This window comes from Petromyzon marinus, chromosome 28, assembly GCF_048934315.1.
Source record: "Petromyzon marinus isolate PM22_M1 ecotype Great Lakes invasive population chromosome 28, UKy_Petmar_22M1.pri1.0, whole genome shotgun sequence".
NCBI classification, from domain to species: Eukaryota; Metazoa; Chordata; class Hyperoartia; order Petromyzontiformes; family Petromyzontidae; genus Petromyzon; species Petromyzon marinus.
The window spans coordinates 10,318,974-10,336,053 of NC_133694.1; the positions used below are offsets into that span (position 1 = coordinate 10,318,974).

At 40.6% G+C, this 17,080-nt stretch overlaps 1 protein-coding gene across 4 annotated transcripts in view; it reads left to right on the top strand.

Annotated features, from left to right (window-relative positions):
* The window catches only part of LOC116947001 (uncharacterized), a 47,022-nt gene that overhangs the window by 17,688 nt on the left and 12,254 nt on the right, over nucleotides 1-17,080 (top strand). For all 4 annotated transcript variants that reach the window (XM_076070192.1, XM_076070191.1, XM_076070193.1 and 1 more), the window contains 14 exons: nucleotides 486-602; nucleotides 1,120-1,325; nucleotides 1,650-1,716; nucleotides 2,316-2,480; nucleotides 2,721-2,837; nucleotides 4,616-4,879; nucleotides 4,986-5,132; nucleotides 6,418-6,605; nucleotides 8,235-8,415; nucleotides 8,763-8,888; nucleotides 9,303-9,428; nucleotides 12,476-12,598; nucleotides 13,955-14,200; nucleotides 15,381-15,503. In XM_076070192.1, coding sequence (XP_075926307.1) covers nucleotides 486-602; nucleotides 1,120-1,325; nucleotides 1,650-1,716; nucleotides 2,316-2,480; nucleotides 2,721-2,837; nucleotides 4,616-4,879; nucleotides 4,986-5,132; nucleotides 6,418-6,605; nucleotides 8,235-8,415; nucleotides 8,763-8,888; nucleotides 9,303-9,428; nucleotides 12,476-12,598; nucleotides 13,955-14,200; nucleotides 15,381-15,503 — 2,196 coding nt within the window. The remainder of the gene's footprint in view (nucleotides 1-485; nucleotides 603-1,119; nucleotides 1,326-1,649; nucleotides 1,717-2,315; nucleotides 2,481-2,720; nucleotides 2,838-4,615; nucleotides 4,880-4,985; nucleotides 5,133-6,417; nucleotides 6,606-8,234; nucleotides 8,416-8,762; nucleotides 8,889-9,302; nucleotides 9,429-12,475; nucleotides 12,599-13,954; nucleotides 14,201-15,380; nucleotides 15,504-17,080) is intronic.

The window sequence follows — 17,080 nt, forward strand, 5'->3', positions numbered from 1 at the left end:
TTTGTAATCGTTTTACACGATACGATACTTACAATTCAGCAATTTGACGATAACGATGTTGGCAGATGCAATTGTATTTCACACCCGTATCATCTCGTTGTTGTCCTCTGATGTCCTTTACGTACAAATGTAGATTGTTTAACGGGTATTCATCTGCAGTACACTCAATCATAAGCCCGCCCAAAATCTTGTAAGCATTGTGACTCTACAACCTGTCATGCTTATAATGCACAAGTGTTCAGTTACTCAAGAAAATTATTCAATAATTACATGGACAGCGAAAATCATTATCCAATTACATTTTTGTCTTTGTATTGTATTTGTATGATATAGTGTAGTATCGCAAAATCGCAGAACCCTACCCATAGTTTTATCTTCGTTAGTCGAATGCATGTTTCAGTTGCTTAATTAAGTCTCAAAACAATACTTTACAATGAGTGATTGACTAACATTTTATTATGTCTTCATTGTTTTGCTTAATTTAGAAAAGGAAGCGGATCCCTACCAATACTGCTGTCAGTCTGGAGACAGTCGGCTGTGTGGCCTGTACCAAGAGAAACGCCCTCGCAACCAATGTTCATTCTACAGGCCTCCCTTCTTCGGTGAGTCTCATGGTCTCTTCGCTATATGGCATATTTATATTACATGTAAGTTCAGAAACGCAACATGCGTGATCCCGTCAGGATGGTGCTTGCATAGTGCTTCGATGAACATTCTGCAAGGATTTTGTGGTTGGCAGTACAGCAAAATGGATAATTTTACTGCACTGCTATGCTGCCCCCCCCCACCCCTTTTGTGTATGCTTGGAAAATTCACCAACCTGTACAGACTAGCATAGTGGTGAAGCATTGTCACGTGATCACTTGCGAATTGATGGAGGGGCAATTGCATTATTAAGACAGAGCCAACATATAAATTACATCCTATCCACACAAAACATTTAAAATTGAGTAAAATATCTTTCCGAAAAATGCGACTGCAATTAGAGAATATGTAATTGCTTACCTGCCAACACAGTTCTACAAATACTTGCATGCACATTTATGCATGCAGATATGTTTTACTGTGTAAACTCTTGAACGTGCACAACCTGCTGTCATATTTTTCTTGCATTGCCAGCGTTTCTCCTTGGCGACCCTCACATCACGACGCTGGACAACGTCTCGTATACCTTTAACGGTCTGGGAGAGTACACGGTCTTGGAGGTGTCTGGCGATCAGAACCATTTCACCATGCAGGCCCGGACGGCGATCGCAGGGTCCAATGGGACCTCAAAAGCCACGTCGTTTGTGGCCATCGTGGCCCAAGAAAATGGCAGCAGCAAGGTGGGTAGGGAAGTGGCTCGAGCGCTCAGCTTGCCCCCTAACCCTTCGCCGTTTTGTTAACGTCTGTGGACAGGTGCTCTTATGACAAAGTTGGCACATTAGAGGGGCACAGGTGGTGCATCGGCCAGTCATTTGAGTGAGTCAACCCATGGCACCTGGGTCTGTCCCATGACCTGCTGCCAGTGGGCGTTTGACACTTCACGTGGCCTTAACGTGCACATGGCCTGGCACAAGTGCCGCGGTGACATCACCGCCACTTTGTGGCAAATGGCGGTTGTTGTTGTGACGACGAAGTGCACCTGTAACGAGCTTTTGCGTTCACAGGTTGAATGGATTCTCAAAGACAACATCACTGTCGTGCTATTAGATAGTCAAGTTACTCAAGTCTCAGGTACCCCTTTTGCATTGAGGTGCACATACACTTGATATATAGTCATTGAAAGATGTTGTGTGTGTGTGATTATTTTTTGTGACATATGCAATGCATCACGTTTTTTTACGTATGATTTGATGTTTCATCTTAATATACCAAAAAGTTCAGTCGCAGTCAGTACATACATTGAATGTTCCTTATTGCCCACAGAAAAACAAACCCCAGTAAGGATATTTTGTAAATTAGACCTTCGTAAATCCATCCTTGATAACCGAGTTAATGCATTCCTGGATAAGAAATAATAATTTTGTTGTAATGTTCTCAAATGTGGTTTGTGGCTGTAAACGTTTTGCTCGGCACGATGTCCCACGTTTGCCTCCACATGCTCGAAGCTTGTTCGGACAGTTCCTGAGAGGCTCCTGAAGAAGGTTCTTGTACGTGGAACAAAACGTTGGACATCATGCTGAACAATACCTGGTGCAACCAGAAAACACATCGGAGAGACATAATACAGCGTGACGGCGAAAACGTACACATTAGTATTGCATGTGTGATCTTCGCTGTAGCTTATATATATTAAACATTTGTCCTTTTTTCATTTCAACGTGCTTTGTTAGAAAACAAAACGTTTCACAACCAGACGTCAATCGAGCTGTCGTATGGGTCAGTCGTCGCGTCGTTCCCATCGGGTATCTCCGTGAATGTGACGGCTTCTTACGGGGCGCTCAACTTCATCACCCTGCTACCCCAAAAATTCGTCAACCAAACGCAAGGCTTGCTGGGTGAGATGTCCATCCATCCCACTCACCGCCACCACCACACCAAATACTCATCTACCTCTGTCGGTCTGTGGGTTGTCTCCTTACGGAATGTTTTTACTTGTGTCTCCAATAAACAACAGCTGAAACATTTAAATCATCTCACAAATACAAACGCAGTATTTAAATATATTTTGTGATGCATGTAATTTGTCTGAGTGTTTTTTAAAGTAAAATTAAGTGTATTCCATATTTTACTTGCAGGTGTTTTCAACGGTGATCCTAATGATGATTTTAAATCTAAGAATGGCACTGTACTGCCCTTTGATGGAACAAATGTCCCTCCAGAGAACCAGTTATACTATGATTTTGGAGTCACATGTGAGTAGTTTATACATTTTCTCAAATTGTGTCGGCTGTGGGGGTTGTTTGGCCATACTTAACCATGCTTATCAGTGCAGATTAATAAAAGTGTGTGACAAGGGGGGAGCATTCGGCAACAATTTGACGTGCATCCTCCTGACTAACTTTGGTTATTGAACCAATTTTCTCCAATTTCCCTTCATATGTGTAGTAAGAGAAGCTAGCGGAGAAACACGTGAATTTTCATGGCAATATGCGTTTATATATGAGTATTTATATTGCTACAGCTGAACAATTCTTAATACAGTAGAACTCCTCTTAATGATAGCAATTAGTTCCATTGAACAGGTCGTTAAGTGATTTAGTCATTAAGCGAGTATAGGAAATACATGTTAAAAGCTAAATTCGTTCCGATAGCATCGAAAGTTACGCTTTTTCACCCACAAAACACGTACTTTATAATATTTAAACATTGGATATTAATGCATAAAGATACTAACAACATTGTAAACACAATATTAAAAGAAACATGGTTAATCAATGCATTCAATTCATATTCACTGTACCTACAACAGCCCGTCGTTAACCGGAGAACGGTCGGTAAGCGAACACATTGGGCTCTTTGGAGGCACTACACTACACTATATACTATACTATTATACACTACACACTACACTATACACTACACTATACACTACTATACACTACGCTACTATAACTACACCACTATACACTACACTATACACTACACTACTATACACTCCGCTACCATACACTACACTACAATACACTAAACATACACTACACTACTATAACTACACTATTATACACTACACTACTATACACTACACTACTATACACTACTATACACTGCACCACTATACACTACACTACTATACACTACACTATATACTACACTATTATACACTACACTATACACTATACTACTATACACTACGCTACTATAACTACATTATTATACACTACACTATACACTACACTATACACCACACTACTATACACTACACTACTATACACTAAACTATACACTACACTACTATAACTACACCATACACTACACATTGGGCTCTATGAAGGTCGCGTCGTTAAGCGATTAGTCATTAACAGGGGTGGCCGTTAAGAGTTCTACTGTAAACGCCATTGCAATTTTAGTGTTTTGAGTCTTGCTATGCTCATGCAATCAGCACCATTTACATTTGTTGTCGCGTGGCAAAAAACACCTGAAAGAGTGGAAGAATACAATTAAACAAGGAAGGTATTTCAGACGACTCGTATAGAACTGCACGTGAGCATTTAAAAAAAATACATTTCATGTCACAACAACGTTTGTTCTTGTTGTCATCGGTCTAAAAATAAATATTCAGTTTGTGAATTACTTTCTGAGGAATCACGCATTGCCGGCGTACGTCCTCGTTTAAGGTTCACTGCTTTTTGAGTGGACCGTTATGGGTTAATTTTTGCTTAGATACTATATTTCAGTCAATTTATTTCCATACCAGGTATCTAGAAATGCAAATTTTTTACGTGTTTTATTGAAATAAACTGATTTGGTAATTAACCATCATTTAGTGATTGTTAACATCTAATTGATTATCGTTAAATATGATGAGCAAATATTAGCGAGTATTAAGATTAAAACGATTTAAAAAGGAATGCATTATACATGTAACTGTGGCTTTTGCAACATAATGACCTACGATTGAAATGCCTAGTACGACGTTGCAGGTGCATACATTCTTGTTATATTCACCGTTTTAAAAATGTTATATTTATAGGGCAAATCGCTGCAAACACGAGCTTGTTTTCTTACAACACCAGTGCTGGGGAGAGCTGGCACACCTACAACAACAACAGCTTTGTGCCGATGTTTTATGAAGAACTCCTTAATCGGACATCGCCCAAAAAACTGGCCAACGTCAGCGCTTCCTGTGGAGGGCAAAAGGACTGCATTTTTGATGTGCTCAGCACTGACGACCCCAATTTTGGGCAGGCCACGAAGAACAGCGCTGGAGAATTTGGATCGCAGGCCCAAACACTGCGTGGGTTTTATTCGTATTTTTTCTACGAACAAGTGTTTATGTTATTGAATGATGAGTAAAAAAAGGTGAAAACTACTAAAAAGCTTTGAATATTTTTTCGTTGCAGAAAACTTCCCTCCCAACATTACAAGCAGTGGACAGCTCTCGACCAAAGTGAATTCCACGGTGTGGGCCAAAGTAATTGCAGAGGACCCCAATAACGACACCATTGTCTTCACCCTTACGACAAACTCATCAGGCCTCACAATTACAAGTGGGTTTTTAATATCTATAAGATGACCTTATTAGAAATTTCTATTACTTGAAAATGAACATCGCTATCCGATATACATTCAGAGTGGAGCGCCCGTTGTTTGGCGTGATGTCTGATGTTTCTTTCTACGTGCTGGGAAATTCAGTTCCTTTTCTGGAGCTCCTAGGATGTGGAGTGAAACGTTGGACATCATGGCGAGTAATACGTGGCAGAACCCGAAATGACATCAGAGATCTGTACAAAACACAACCGCGTATATCCACGCTGTAGTAAAATAAGCATTCGCCAAGATGAGACTCCAGACCAAGGGCTCGCCATGCTCATATGACTCTCTCTGTTAGTTGCCCAAAGCCAGTTGTGAAAATTCCACATTTTGACATGACACGGGATCATTCTTTCCATATGATGGCCACTCTTACATTTTAAAATGATTGAACACAATACCCATATTATAAAGTATATATTATAAAGGGAGAATTTATATAATACTTTTTTTCCACTGGCATATCCAAGCCAAGCTAATCAGTGCATGGCCCTCACGATATGGGTGGTTTTCCACTGGCTAATTGCCGTGCCGAGCCAGAGCCGAACTGTGATACGCTTGCTTCACAAGCCATCTGAATATGGCGGGTTTGACTTAATCAGAAATGTCACCATTGCATCCTCGACCGGTCTCCTAGCAAGTGAGAGCGTAGTTCGAGGGATATGGCTGTCGCTTTTTGGACACATTTCCCTGTCTTGATGCACAAACTCCAGAAAACGGTGCACTTCAGTTGGCGGCTGACGTTCCAAGTGGACTGCGACCCTCAAAGGAATGCCCACCACGGCTGTTGTACCCCCCCCCACCCCCCGTGATAAAACACAAACAAATCACTCGAGACACTGGTATAGGCAGCAAGAGCAGTTTATGCTAATGCTGTCGCAAGAGGTCACACGTTTGGCGCAATCGCTATGTCCGATGAATGAATGGCCAAATACGGCGGGGGGGGGGGGGTAATTACACGTTCATTGCATGTGATGTCAATAAATAAACTGTGACAACAGCGTCACTGCATCACCTACACACGCCTCGACTTTCTCAATGTGTGCGACGTCAGCAGCACGACTCAGCTTCTGTATTGAAAATTTTACGTGGTGCCTCCTGAGCTGTGCCAGCCTTGCACGGCATGGCCCCAGCGCGGCCTGTTTGTCCAATGGAAAAAGGGGGTTAATTGGCACGGAGACTAAGATAAGGACACAGAATCTGCAATCTGAAAAGTTTATTTTTGGGTGCTGGCTGTTGCAGGCGATGGGAATTTGACATGGAGTCCCAGAAGCTCGGAGCCAGCGTTTGGCGTGGTGAGCGCCAGCGACGGCAAGGCCTCCTCTGCGCTGCTGCTCAACCTCACTCTCTGCAACTGCAGCGCGAACTCCATGTGCCTCTCCAACCAGACCACCCTGAGCATCAATGGCAGCGACGGCTCCAATTTTCAGGTCTGCCAAACAATCTGCCCGCTTGTTCCCTTCTTATAAGAAAGCGTATTTATGGATCTGATTTATCGTTGCTGTATTGTAGCAGTTTCGCCATGGCAGTCTTCGTGCATGCTGCTGCAGGGAGTATGACCGACATTATTTCTTCTTGATTTGAAGTTTTCGTGACTGCAGGAATCCATACTCTTTTGTTCTTTCAGTAAAGTCACGTAGGTAGAAAATGAATTGATCACGACGTTTCGATCGCAACACAAGCAACCGTCATCAGGTGAAACAAACACAGCAGGAAAACTTCATGTCTTACCAATTGTAACTTTTGGAAATGGCACCCAAGGCCTGCTCTTGTATATTATATTACGTGTCCTTTAATGTACGTATTTCAGTAGACCACACATTTTGATAATGACTCACATATTTCATGCATTTAGAATTATAATTTTTGAATGTGAAATCCTCCATAGAAACTAAGCTGTGCTCATGTACCACAGAATGACAATAGCACAAATAAATGTGTTATGGTTAGCAGGTTTTCAGTATTACAAAGCAGCCAGGATGCTTGTTACAATCCATACATTAATGGAATCATATTTTACTGTTTCACTCAAGATGTAAGCATTGATTTAGGTCCATGTGCTTTTTGTGTTTAGTTTGTTGTCATTTCTCCGCACCTCCAATTAGCACGGTTGCCTACGTATGGTGCGAAAGAAGTTCAACATATATACTTACATATAATTTCTGTGATTAGGTTTAAGTTAATCCACCAGCCACTGCAGATTATACTTACATTACAATATTAACTATAACAATGTTTTTGTTAAACAAATTGTGAGGAGGCGAAGAGTTAAATGCCCTAGTATTAAGGGTTATTGTAATAGTGCCTTTTCTTTTATATATTAAGAAAAATAACCAATGCATATTCACTCCTAAACAAAACAATATCCTTTGTTCTGCGTTTAAAGTTAACGTGCATCGTGAAGTTACGTCCGGACGACGAGGAAACAATCTGCGACAAAGCATCAGCACTTTTTTGTGACAAAAGACTTTATTTCCTTTTCTTGTTTTAATAAAACAATGACCAAAACATACATATTTGGCATACGTTTTTTTAAAGGTACATGTCATCAGTGTGGAGTTGCTGACAAGTGAATCTTAATATTTCAGGGAATGTAAACATTCTGGGGTTCCTATGACAATGAAGTGTGCGGCTTTTTGTATCGGACGCGTCGTATGTTTTAGGGTCACATGTTGTGCTGCTGTTATTTATGACGTGCCGGTTGCTGTATTTCACTGTGGTCACGATGAGTCAACGTTAATAAGTACCAGAAAATGTATAATTGCATATGAAACCGAATGTTATACAATGGTCACTGATATTACTTCATTGCTTTAAAAAATATATTAATAACAAGTACAAGTTTTTAAAATGTTATAAATATATCTGTAATTCTCTAACAATTGATATTTTAATGGTGTTATTTTTGTCAGAAGGAAAACACAAGCCGTGACTTGTATATTGTAGCAACATTAAGCATTTAATTGAGTTTAGGGAAACGTCCGCCAAAAGTTGTATAATTTATTTACGTTTTCATTTTTATCATTCCCTTTTTGTTAAATGTCTACCATCGCCTGAAGGTTTCCAGCTGTCTGTGTGATCCTGGCTACGCGGGAGTGTACTGCACGGACGACTACAATGCCTGTGTAGACAGCCCTTGCCATCCCCAAGTGAACTGCACAGATGAACCTGCACCCTCCCTAGGCTTTTTGTGTGGGCCCTGTCCCGCTGGGCTCACAGGCAACGGGAGCAAGTGTTTCGGTGCGTACAGTTTGCTTAATTTGCTTTTCTCATTTCATGTTCTCACGTGTAAAGTGTAATATCATGAAATATATATATATTGCATGAGTATGCTTTGTAGGTTAGTATTAACGCTGTCTATACTCTGTATGGCTTATAAGTTATGATTGTTACTTGGTGGTGATGGTGTGGTGATGTTCATGATGGTGGTGATAACCCTTGTTGCTCTTGACGCTCTTGCTTGCAAACTGAGAATGCAACAGGGTTTTGGTGTTATTAAGAGAGGACGCAGAAAGGTAAACTATATATATTTTTGGAAACGATTCAACTACATTGTATTTTCTTTGCTTGATCTCTGCCTTTTGTAGATGTGGACGAGTGCATGTTACAGCTGTCTGATTGTAATCAAACGTGCACGAATATAATTAATGGCTACACGTGCAGCTGCAAAGATGGCTATCGTAATGTCACCATGGACAGCCACAGATGTGAAGGTATTTTGAGGCTTTGGTATATATGTCAATTATGTAGCACAAGTAAAGTAAAAAAGTATCCTCGTCGGAAATAAAACCCTCTTAACCATGACTTCCTTGTATGTTTTGCACTTTTGTTATTTTTAAAATCTAAATATACTTCCCATAGTCTACAAGTTTTGCATGAAGCAAAGCATAGAAGCAGTGAAGCTACTCATGGTTTGTTAAAATAATAAAATGTGGTCAAACAGCATTCCCCTGCTCGTTTTTTTCATATTGAAACATGCATTTTACTTACATTTGAATGTATGTTGACATGTTAATGCAGCACATTGTTTTCAAATGTTTGTATCCGAGATCTGACCTGGAACCAGAAATGTGAACCCCATTCAACTGTGAGCCATTCCTTACATGTTTTTGTTTTGTTTTAAACAGACATTGATGAGTGTGCCCTGAATTCATCTCTTTGTGTCAAAAATGCCCATTGTGTAAACACACCTGGCCACTATGACTGCAGTTGCAATGCTGGCTTCAGAGGAAATGGATTTATAGATTGTCAAGGTAAAACAATCGCTGCATCCGTGCATGTTTAGGTCTGATTGTCTCTGTGATACCATTAACTTAACCCAATACTTTTAGTGGGGGCTTCTCTCATAATTTGAATGAGGTTTATTTATCTACCAAACGGTGCTTTCTTGAAAGTCTCGAAAGTTTTGTCTCCTGCTAGTCACTGAATAGAAGCTGTTGAAAGTATGTTATTTGAAATTCGTGGGCCAGATTCACTTCTCAGAAAAAAAAGCCGAGACATATTTGTGATTGGCTGCACTCTTGGCAATGCTGAAAGTTTTTTTTTACAAAAATCTTTGAAACGTAGAATTCAACAACATGGGACTTGGAAGCAAAGTACATTAACACTGCCTGATACACTTTTTTGCATTAAAGTACTGCAGTTTTCTTGTTTAAACATTCAATGTCACAAACTTTTCACCGAAAAATCCATGTTTTAACCGTGTGTGCAAATATCATCTCCTGAATTGGTAATATGTATTAGTTTGAAATTAATTATATCAGAGTGAAGGCAGTTAGCAGTCTGAATATCAGCTGCAACTGCTGTAAAATAAAAACGTTTCATATTGTATATGCTTGTTCACATTAACTGTGTTTTGGTGATGGGTAATAGTTAAAAGGTAAATGTTTATTTTCTCAAATACACCCCTTGAGAAGTATACGCATACTGTCTTGGATGTTTGTTTTGAGCAAATGTAGTAACTTTTTCAGACTTTAGTATTTGCCCATCTGTTAAATGGAAAGCAAATGTGGGGAAAAGTTTAGATCGGTGGTGATCGTTAATGTATGGAAAAAATATTACAATGTTTCCAGCAGAGGGCGCTATTTTTGAATGCAGTCTCTTGCGGGCCCCCGATTACCAGACTAAGGGTTGGCTATTTGTTCCGGCCAATGAAGTTGTTCGTATTCTTTATTTCTGGAGAAGGTACATTCGTGTTTTAGACCCATGTCATCGGCCATGGCAGAGCGGTGGCGCAGCGGTGAGCGCAGTGGCGATGAACCCAGCGACCCGAGGTTTATTGCCGTCCATGGCTAATGTCAATGCGAGTTGGGTTGCCACCTGGCCCGGATTTACCGGGAATGTCCCTCGGGGCCGGTGGTTGACTATGCACGTGGCCCTGTAATCCATCTTTGTGGAGGCGAGGCCTTCCCGGGGGTGCAATAACCCTGGATCACCACTAGATGGCTGTACAGCAATGTCCCAACTATTGTCATTGGGTCCATGTGTATGGGATAGACCAAGGTATCAGGCAACGTGCGGCTCTTTGACTGATCTTTGGCTACTGTATACCTGCTATATGTGTGCGTGTACAAAAGTAGCTCCGCGTGTGATGCGGCTCTCGAAGTATTTCGGTCAAAAACGAAAACTAAACCAAAAATGGCCCTTCTTCTTTTAAAGGTTGCCCACCCCCCGGGATAGAGCGTTGCCGCCTCGCACACCTGGGTTTTCTCTGGGTGCTCCGGTTTCCTCCCACGCATACTGGCTGCAAGCATCTTCATAAACGCGCATCCGTGTGTGTTGCGGGTTGGGAAATGCAGTTTGCATGAGTGACGCATTATGAGCACGCAAATTATTTGAGGTAGCTGCCATGGGAAATGTTGAAGTGTTCCTGGATTATTAACATTCCTTGTTTTTTTTTTGTCAGTCACGTTCAAGCTCTAAAGTGGAAACTATAGTGACGTGCGATGTTTGAACCAGTTCTAGGTACCCCTTTAATAACCCACTCTCACCAGCATGGTGTAGTACTGCGTAGTCAAAACCCCCCACAGCACTGGATGGACAGGGCTTTACACATTTTAGTTACCCCCCCATGGCTCTTGAAACTATTGATGCGGAGTTTATGGATAAGTATTTGCTGTCATGACAGACATCTATAGCATTTGAAAGGGAAGCGTACCTTAAGTTTCACAGACATTACTCACCTGTAATAGAGGTGATTCTCACACTCGCTTGTAACTACCTTCCACGGATTTAGTTTTTTTCTTAAAGGGCCGTCCATAAATGACGTCACTCACCTAGGGGGAGGCTCAGACATTTGTGACGATGTGTGATGAGAGTGGGGTTGAGAAATGTGACGTCACATCAAAATGTGCAACTTTTAATAAATATAGACAACACGTTCTACTGAATTAAATTGACTTTTTAATAAATGTTTTCTCCTACATCAGAATGCAGCGGCACATTCAACACGCACTACAATGACAATAGTTTAAAGAGATTTTAAGCATGTTAAATATGACGTCATATTTGAGGGGGGGTCTGACTTTTTGTGACGCCATGTGACGAAGGGGGGGGGGGGGTCAAAAATCGTCCAAAATTGCGTGACGTCATTTATGGACGGCCCCTAAGTCTACTTTCCTGCCTTATATGACCACGCATCACCATACTGGCCAGTGCAGGTTAGTTAAGTCCAGAAGTATATACCTGGCAGCATAGTACACTACAGTAATTAATTTGCTTCACTGATGTCTGATACCTGCAATGTAAGACCACAGCTTATAACTTTTGGTATACATTGTGGGGACCCAATCAAACACTATCCAGGCCTTGTCCTGTTTAACGTCCGAGATTTCACAAAAGCAGGAACTATGTGGGCGAATTTAATTATTATATTATCACGGTTCTTGAGCACAAATCCTAAATAGGCCCAAGCCATAAATAAACAAGCAAGGTTCTAAGAACTTGGGAAAGCGATGGAGGGAGTGACTTTCAAAGTTGAGCAGTGCGAGGAAAGAAGCAGGAGGAGAAAGTTGTTGACCTGCAGCATGGTGATTGAACACACGAGTCAGATGAAATGGTCAATCTGGTATACTGAGTCCTCAATGGGTGGAAGAATGAGTGAAGTTCATGGGAATAGTAACCATAGTCATAGGTGATAAAAGAGTGATCAGGTGGTGACTCTGACTGCAAGTGAGTGAGTGCCTAGAGTAAGATCATTGTTTCGCCATGGTTGCCTTAAATAGTATTACATTTTTTAATCTGTACTTGGTATTCAAGTGTCGATTTTAAACTCAATGACGGTTTTGCTTTTCTCCTGCAGATGAAGACGAATGTTCAGTCAAAAATAATCCCTGCTTATCCGTAAACAATTCATTTTGCAACAATAGCATCGGGTCCTATTCCTGCATCTGCACTTCCGGCTATAATGGCACAACTTGTGAAGGTAATAAATTATAAAACACAATATTTTAGGTTATTTGTTTTGTTTCGTAGGAATTGTATTATTATATATTGTGCTACTGTACACCTAGAGTGTAACGAATCACCCCCTCACTAATAATGAGTTTAATGAATTGTCACGGTTTCGAGGTCGCTATTCCATTCAATTATTGGTGTGTTACATTCTACTTCGGTGTACATATCTCCATTGGTTGCAGGGTTAATGTGAACCAAACTACCTATAACATCGTACTCAATTTTAAATATTAGATGTTTCACATGCATTATTGCACGGTGAACATATTCATGAGTTTTGACAGTTTAATCGATGCATCATTGCATACCAGTGTATTATTCATATACAACACATCTCACCCAGCAAACAAACAGGACATTTTTAAGTGTAAATAATGTCCGTGCTGACACGCAACATGCTACACTATATACATCCCCGAAATTATTACACTTCCTCTCTCGATACGCGTACTCCCTACCACATACATTTTACCGATACCACATTCCATAAAAAAAAGTTCTCTTGCCTCCGAGGGTTAGGGTGATTAGGATTATGGATGCTAAAGTTACAAAAAGTGTTACAAGTATTTAGTCGTTTTAAAATGTGGTCTCTTTCAGGGTAGTACTGATCGATCAAATGATGTATAAATGCAATCTCACTGTTTATCTTCCCATATTTATCTTCCAAGCTGGTGTGTATATTTCAATTAATGATGCCTGACCCAAAGATGTCTGTATACTTGTTTAATATGTGCAGGATGTTTATAGAGATATCATGTACTGTATTATTATTTGATTATAATGATCAGCTTTAACCGTATGGTTGAAATATTGGCAAAATATATACAGAATTTGTATTCGCGAATGTTTCAAAGATTTACAGTGGAGATGTTGAGCATCTGGGGACATGTGAAAGTTTATAGGGATGAAACTCGTGCAATATAATCGTCAAGTTACCAAGTGTGTGGACATATGCTTTTTCTGACCTAGCTCAAAAGATATATCAAATTATAATTATTGAATAACGGACATTATGGACAATGTACGTTACTGAATACAAGTATGAAACAAACTAAGAATAGGTTTTACCCTTTCTGGCAATACAACAGGTGTTAAGATGTTCAAACACCAAATAGAATCCTTTTCCAAGGAATCATATTTTGATATTGACAAAAAAGGTCCCATGTAATATGAATAAACCAGCAAGTGTGTAATGTATCATGCCTGGAATATAAAATTAAGAGTAAAAAGCACAATTATAAATGATATTACAGGTTTTTATATTTATTGTTTGGAAAAAGTGAATGAATGCCTGAAAACTTACACAGTTTATTTTTTGTTACAGATATAAATGAATGCATAAGCGGGCAGAACAATTGTCCCGTCAACGCCAATTGCACCAATACGATCGGCTCCTATACGTGTGTATGCAAACTGGGCTATGAGGGAAATGGCTGGAACTGTAAGGATATCGACGAATGTATGACGGGAAACCATTGTAATAGTAATGGATCAGAATGTATGAACACTGATGGGTCATATTACTGCACCTGTGCTCTTGGATTCACTGGGAATGGAACCTACTGCGCAGGTAAGAGGATACATGCTCAAATTTTAACGGGGAAAAAATAGGCAGCTTACGTAGATAATGTGACGGGCGATTTAATTAAACTTATTTAAGTATTTTCAGTGCTTATATATATTACAATGATTGTCCTATTGGCATTATGTCGTAAGCTAAAGAAGACATTCATAAGAGATCATAAATCTCACACAGCAGTGACCCCCCCCCTCCTTGTTAGCGAGTGGCCTGCCAAGGGGAACGTCACATCACTAAATATGGAGATCCCATCAAAAGCCTTTCTTTATCCACACACATACTATCTCACATGCCCTGCTACAGAAAAATGGCCAGCCAAATATTTTCACATTCTCAGAATTGGAATTTGCTGGCTTTGAGACGATCAATTCACTGCACTTGATAATTCAGTGCAATCATGGGTGGCTGAACCAACAGTCACACCGAGGATGTCAGCAGTGCAGGTTAAGTGCTCTGACCCCCCCCCCCTCGCTAACCGGCCACCTCGCTTTTTACTTAGGTTGAACTTATTATAATTTAGTTTAGCTATTGGAAGTGTAAACTATATTGAGTAAACAGCTGTTTTTAATGGACACTGCACAAATAAAAGAAAATTACTCGTATATATTTGTAAAGGAGACTGTCAAAGGGCAGAGTGGCTCTAAGGTCAAATGGACACAGGAGTGGCACACCTCTCCATGAGACACCCTGCGCTGGTAGTGGGAATTCACATTGCCATGGTGAGGAACGACCACCCCGTAGAACTCCTGTTGACCTACCACAACAATGCTTATTTGATCTACCTCGCACTGGAGTTTGAGAAACATTTTTTCCCATATTGCCTCAATCTCCACCACTAATGCTGCACTCCTGACAGCATCATCTATTGTCGCTCCCAATGGTTTGAACCTAAATCAAGGGCATACGTTATATATGACTTGCCATCCCGGTTCCTCACAGACAGAATGAGCCCTCACTCGAAATCATATTATGACAACTGTTCAAGTAAGTGTTGTTACTGAAGAACTGATGGACGTATTATTTTTGTTCCTATATAAAAGAATCCCTAGGTGAATTGAAATACCTGTGATTGGTGGGAGCATTAATTAAACACTAGAGGCAGAGTAGAAAACTGCAGAACATTGTTTAATGTATTACTTTCTAACTAATATGGCTGTTCTTTTGTGTACAGATATAAATGAATGCACGGCCAATCCATACTTGTGCCAGGACACAGAAGAATGTATGAATGGTTTTGGAAGCTACAAATGCGAGTGCTTACCAGGTTACATAAGGAATGGAACAATTTGTACAGGTACACAATATTGTGATGAGGATTTTAAAAAAAATTGGTGGATCTGCCAAGAATCTGGATCCAACAAAACTACAAATGTCTGTCATATATTCGCTAAAAGATATATATATAAGAAACGAAATAAAGGGGCAGACATAATGCCTGCTTCCCGTATTTTTTTACTACATCCCATCAGCCAAAATGTCTCCAGAGAGTGCATCTCATCAACAGCATTGGTTAATTACAATAACTCTATGGACCGGTTTTGACATTCATCATCTCATCAGCAGAGTCAGGCTTGTTTATGCAGTGTGTAGAAGGAGATTATCTGCATATAGTGATATTCTCATAGCATCCTTTAAATAACCATGGCCACAATTCTCATATGGATTTCACCATTTTGTCATTTACTTGCCTGGGAAAGCCTCACTCATTCTCAAGATTGTTTTTGGTTTAAAACTAAGGCACTGTATTGGAATAGTTAGTTCTCATATTTATTTAACATAATTTATGCAGCACCTTGTAAAAGGTGCTTTACACAGAATTAACAGGAGTACTTATGGATTTAATGGTGGAGATGAAGTGAATGAAATAGATGAGAGGAAGCAATGGAGGGCACATCTGTCATTGTTGACAGTAAATGATTGAATGAAGGTGGAATGAGTGAAAGCCATATGAGAATGTGAAGAGGGAAGAGTAACGGTGGCAGTTATGAGGGGGAGATTAAAGGGTCGTGGGGAGAGCTTGGAAAAATAAGTGAATTTTGAGTGCGGAGCGGAAACTAGTGAGCGAAAATGACTTTACTGCAGGAGGAAGTTTGTTCCAGTGAAGGGGGCAATAAGAGAGAGTGAAAGCGTGGATTGAATGCAAGGAGGAGGAACAGAGAGAGAGACAACTAAGATTGAGAACGTAGAGGGTGAGAAGGCACATGGAAAGATACAGACATGGCAAGATATGGTGGAGCAAGACCACGAAGAGATGTATAGACTAGGTTGAGTTAGTTAATCCTCTTCATCCCCTATGGGAGACACGAGGCCACAATGAGTTCCCTCCACCTCCTCCTGTCCTTGGCAACATGTTGCGCCTCGCCCCGAGAGAGGTTGATTAATGCTGCCAGCTCATCCTTCATGATCTTGTGCCAGGTGGTCTTGGGTCTCCCAGGTTTCCTTTCGCCTGGTAGTGTCCACCTGAGGGCATTTTTTTGGGTATATGGTCCTGGTCCATTCTGAGTACATGCCCGAGCCATTTGAGTCTTGTATTGGGATGTTGGACCGTTATATTAATCGTTGTGTTTCATGTTGGAGAAAACTTGAGTTTTGTGAGAACTTGTACATACATACGAGACAACACTCAATGGTCGACGTGGAATGGTTCACTACGCTGTACAGGCATTTTCGGGCTAGCTCACAGCCCACTGGGTTTGGCAGATTAACGCATCTCTATGTAAGCTATTACCCCTTGCCTCGAAGGTCATACGATTTCCATGACATTACATGTAGACTTTTACGATCCTATACCCGTGTCGTGCACACTCGTACGGAAGCCCGCTGTGCACTAACATTGATCTGTTGGAACCCATCGTTTTGTATGTGGTTGCT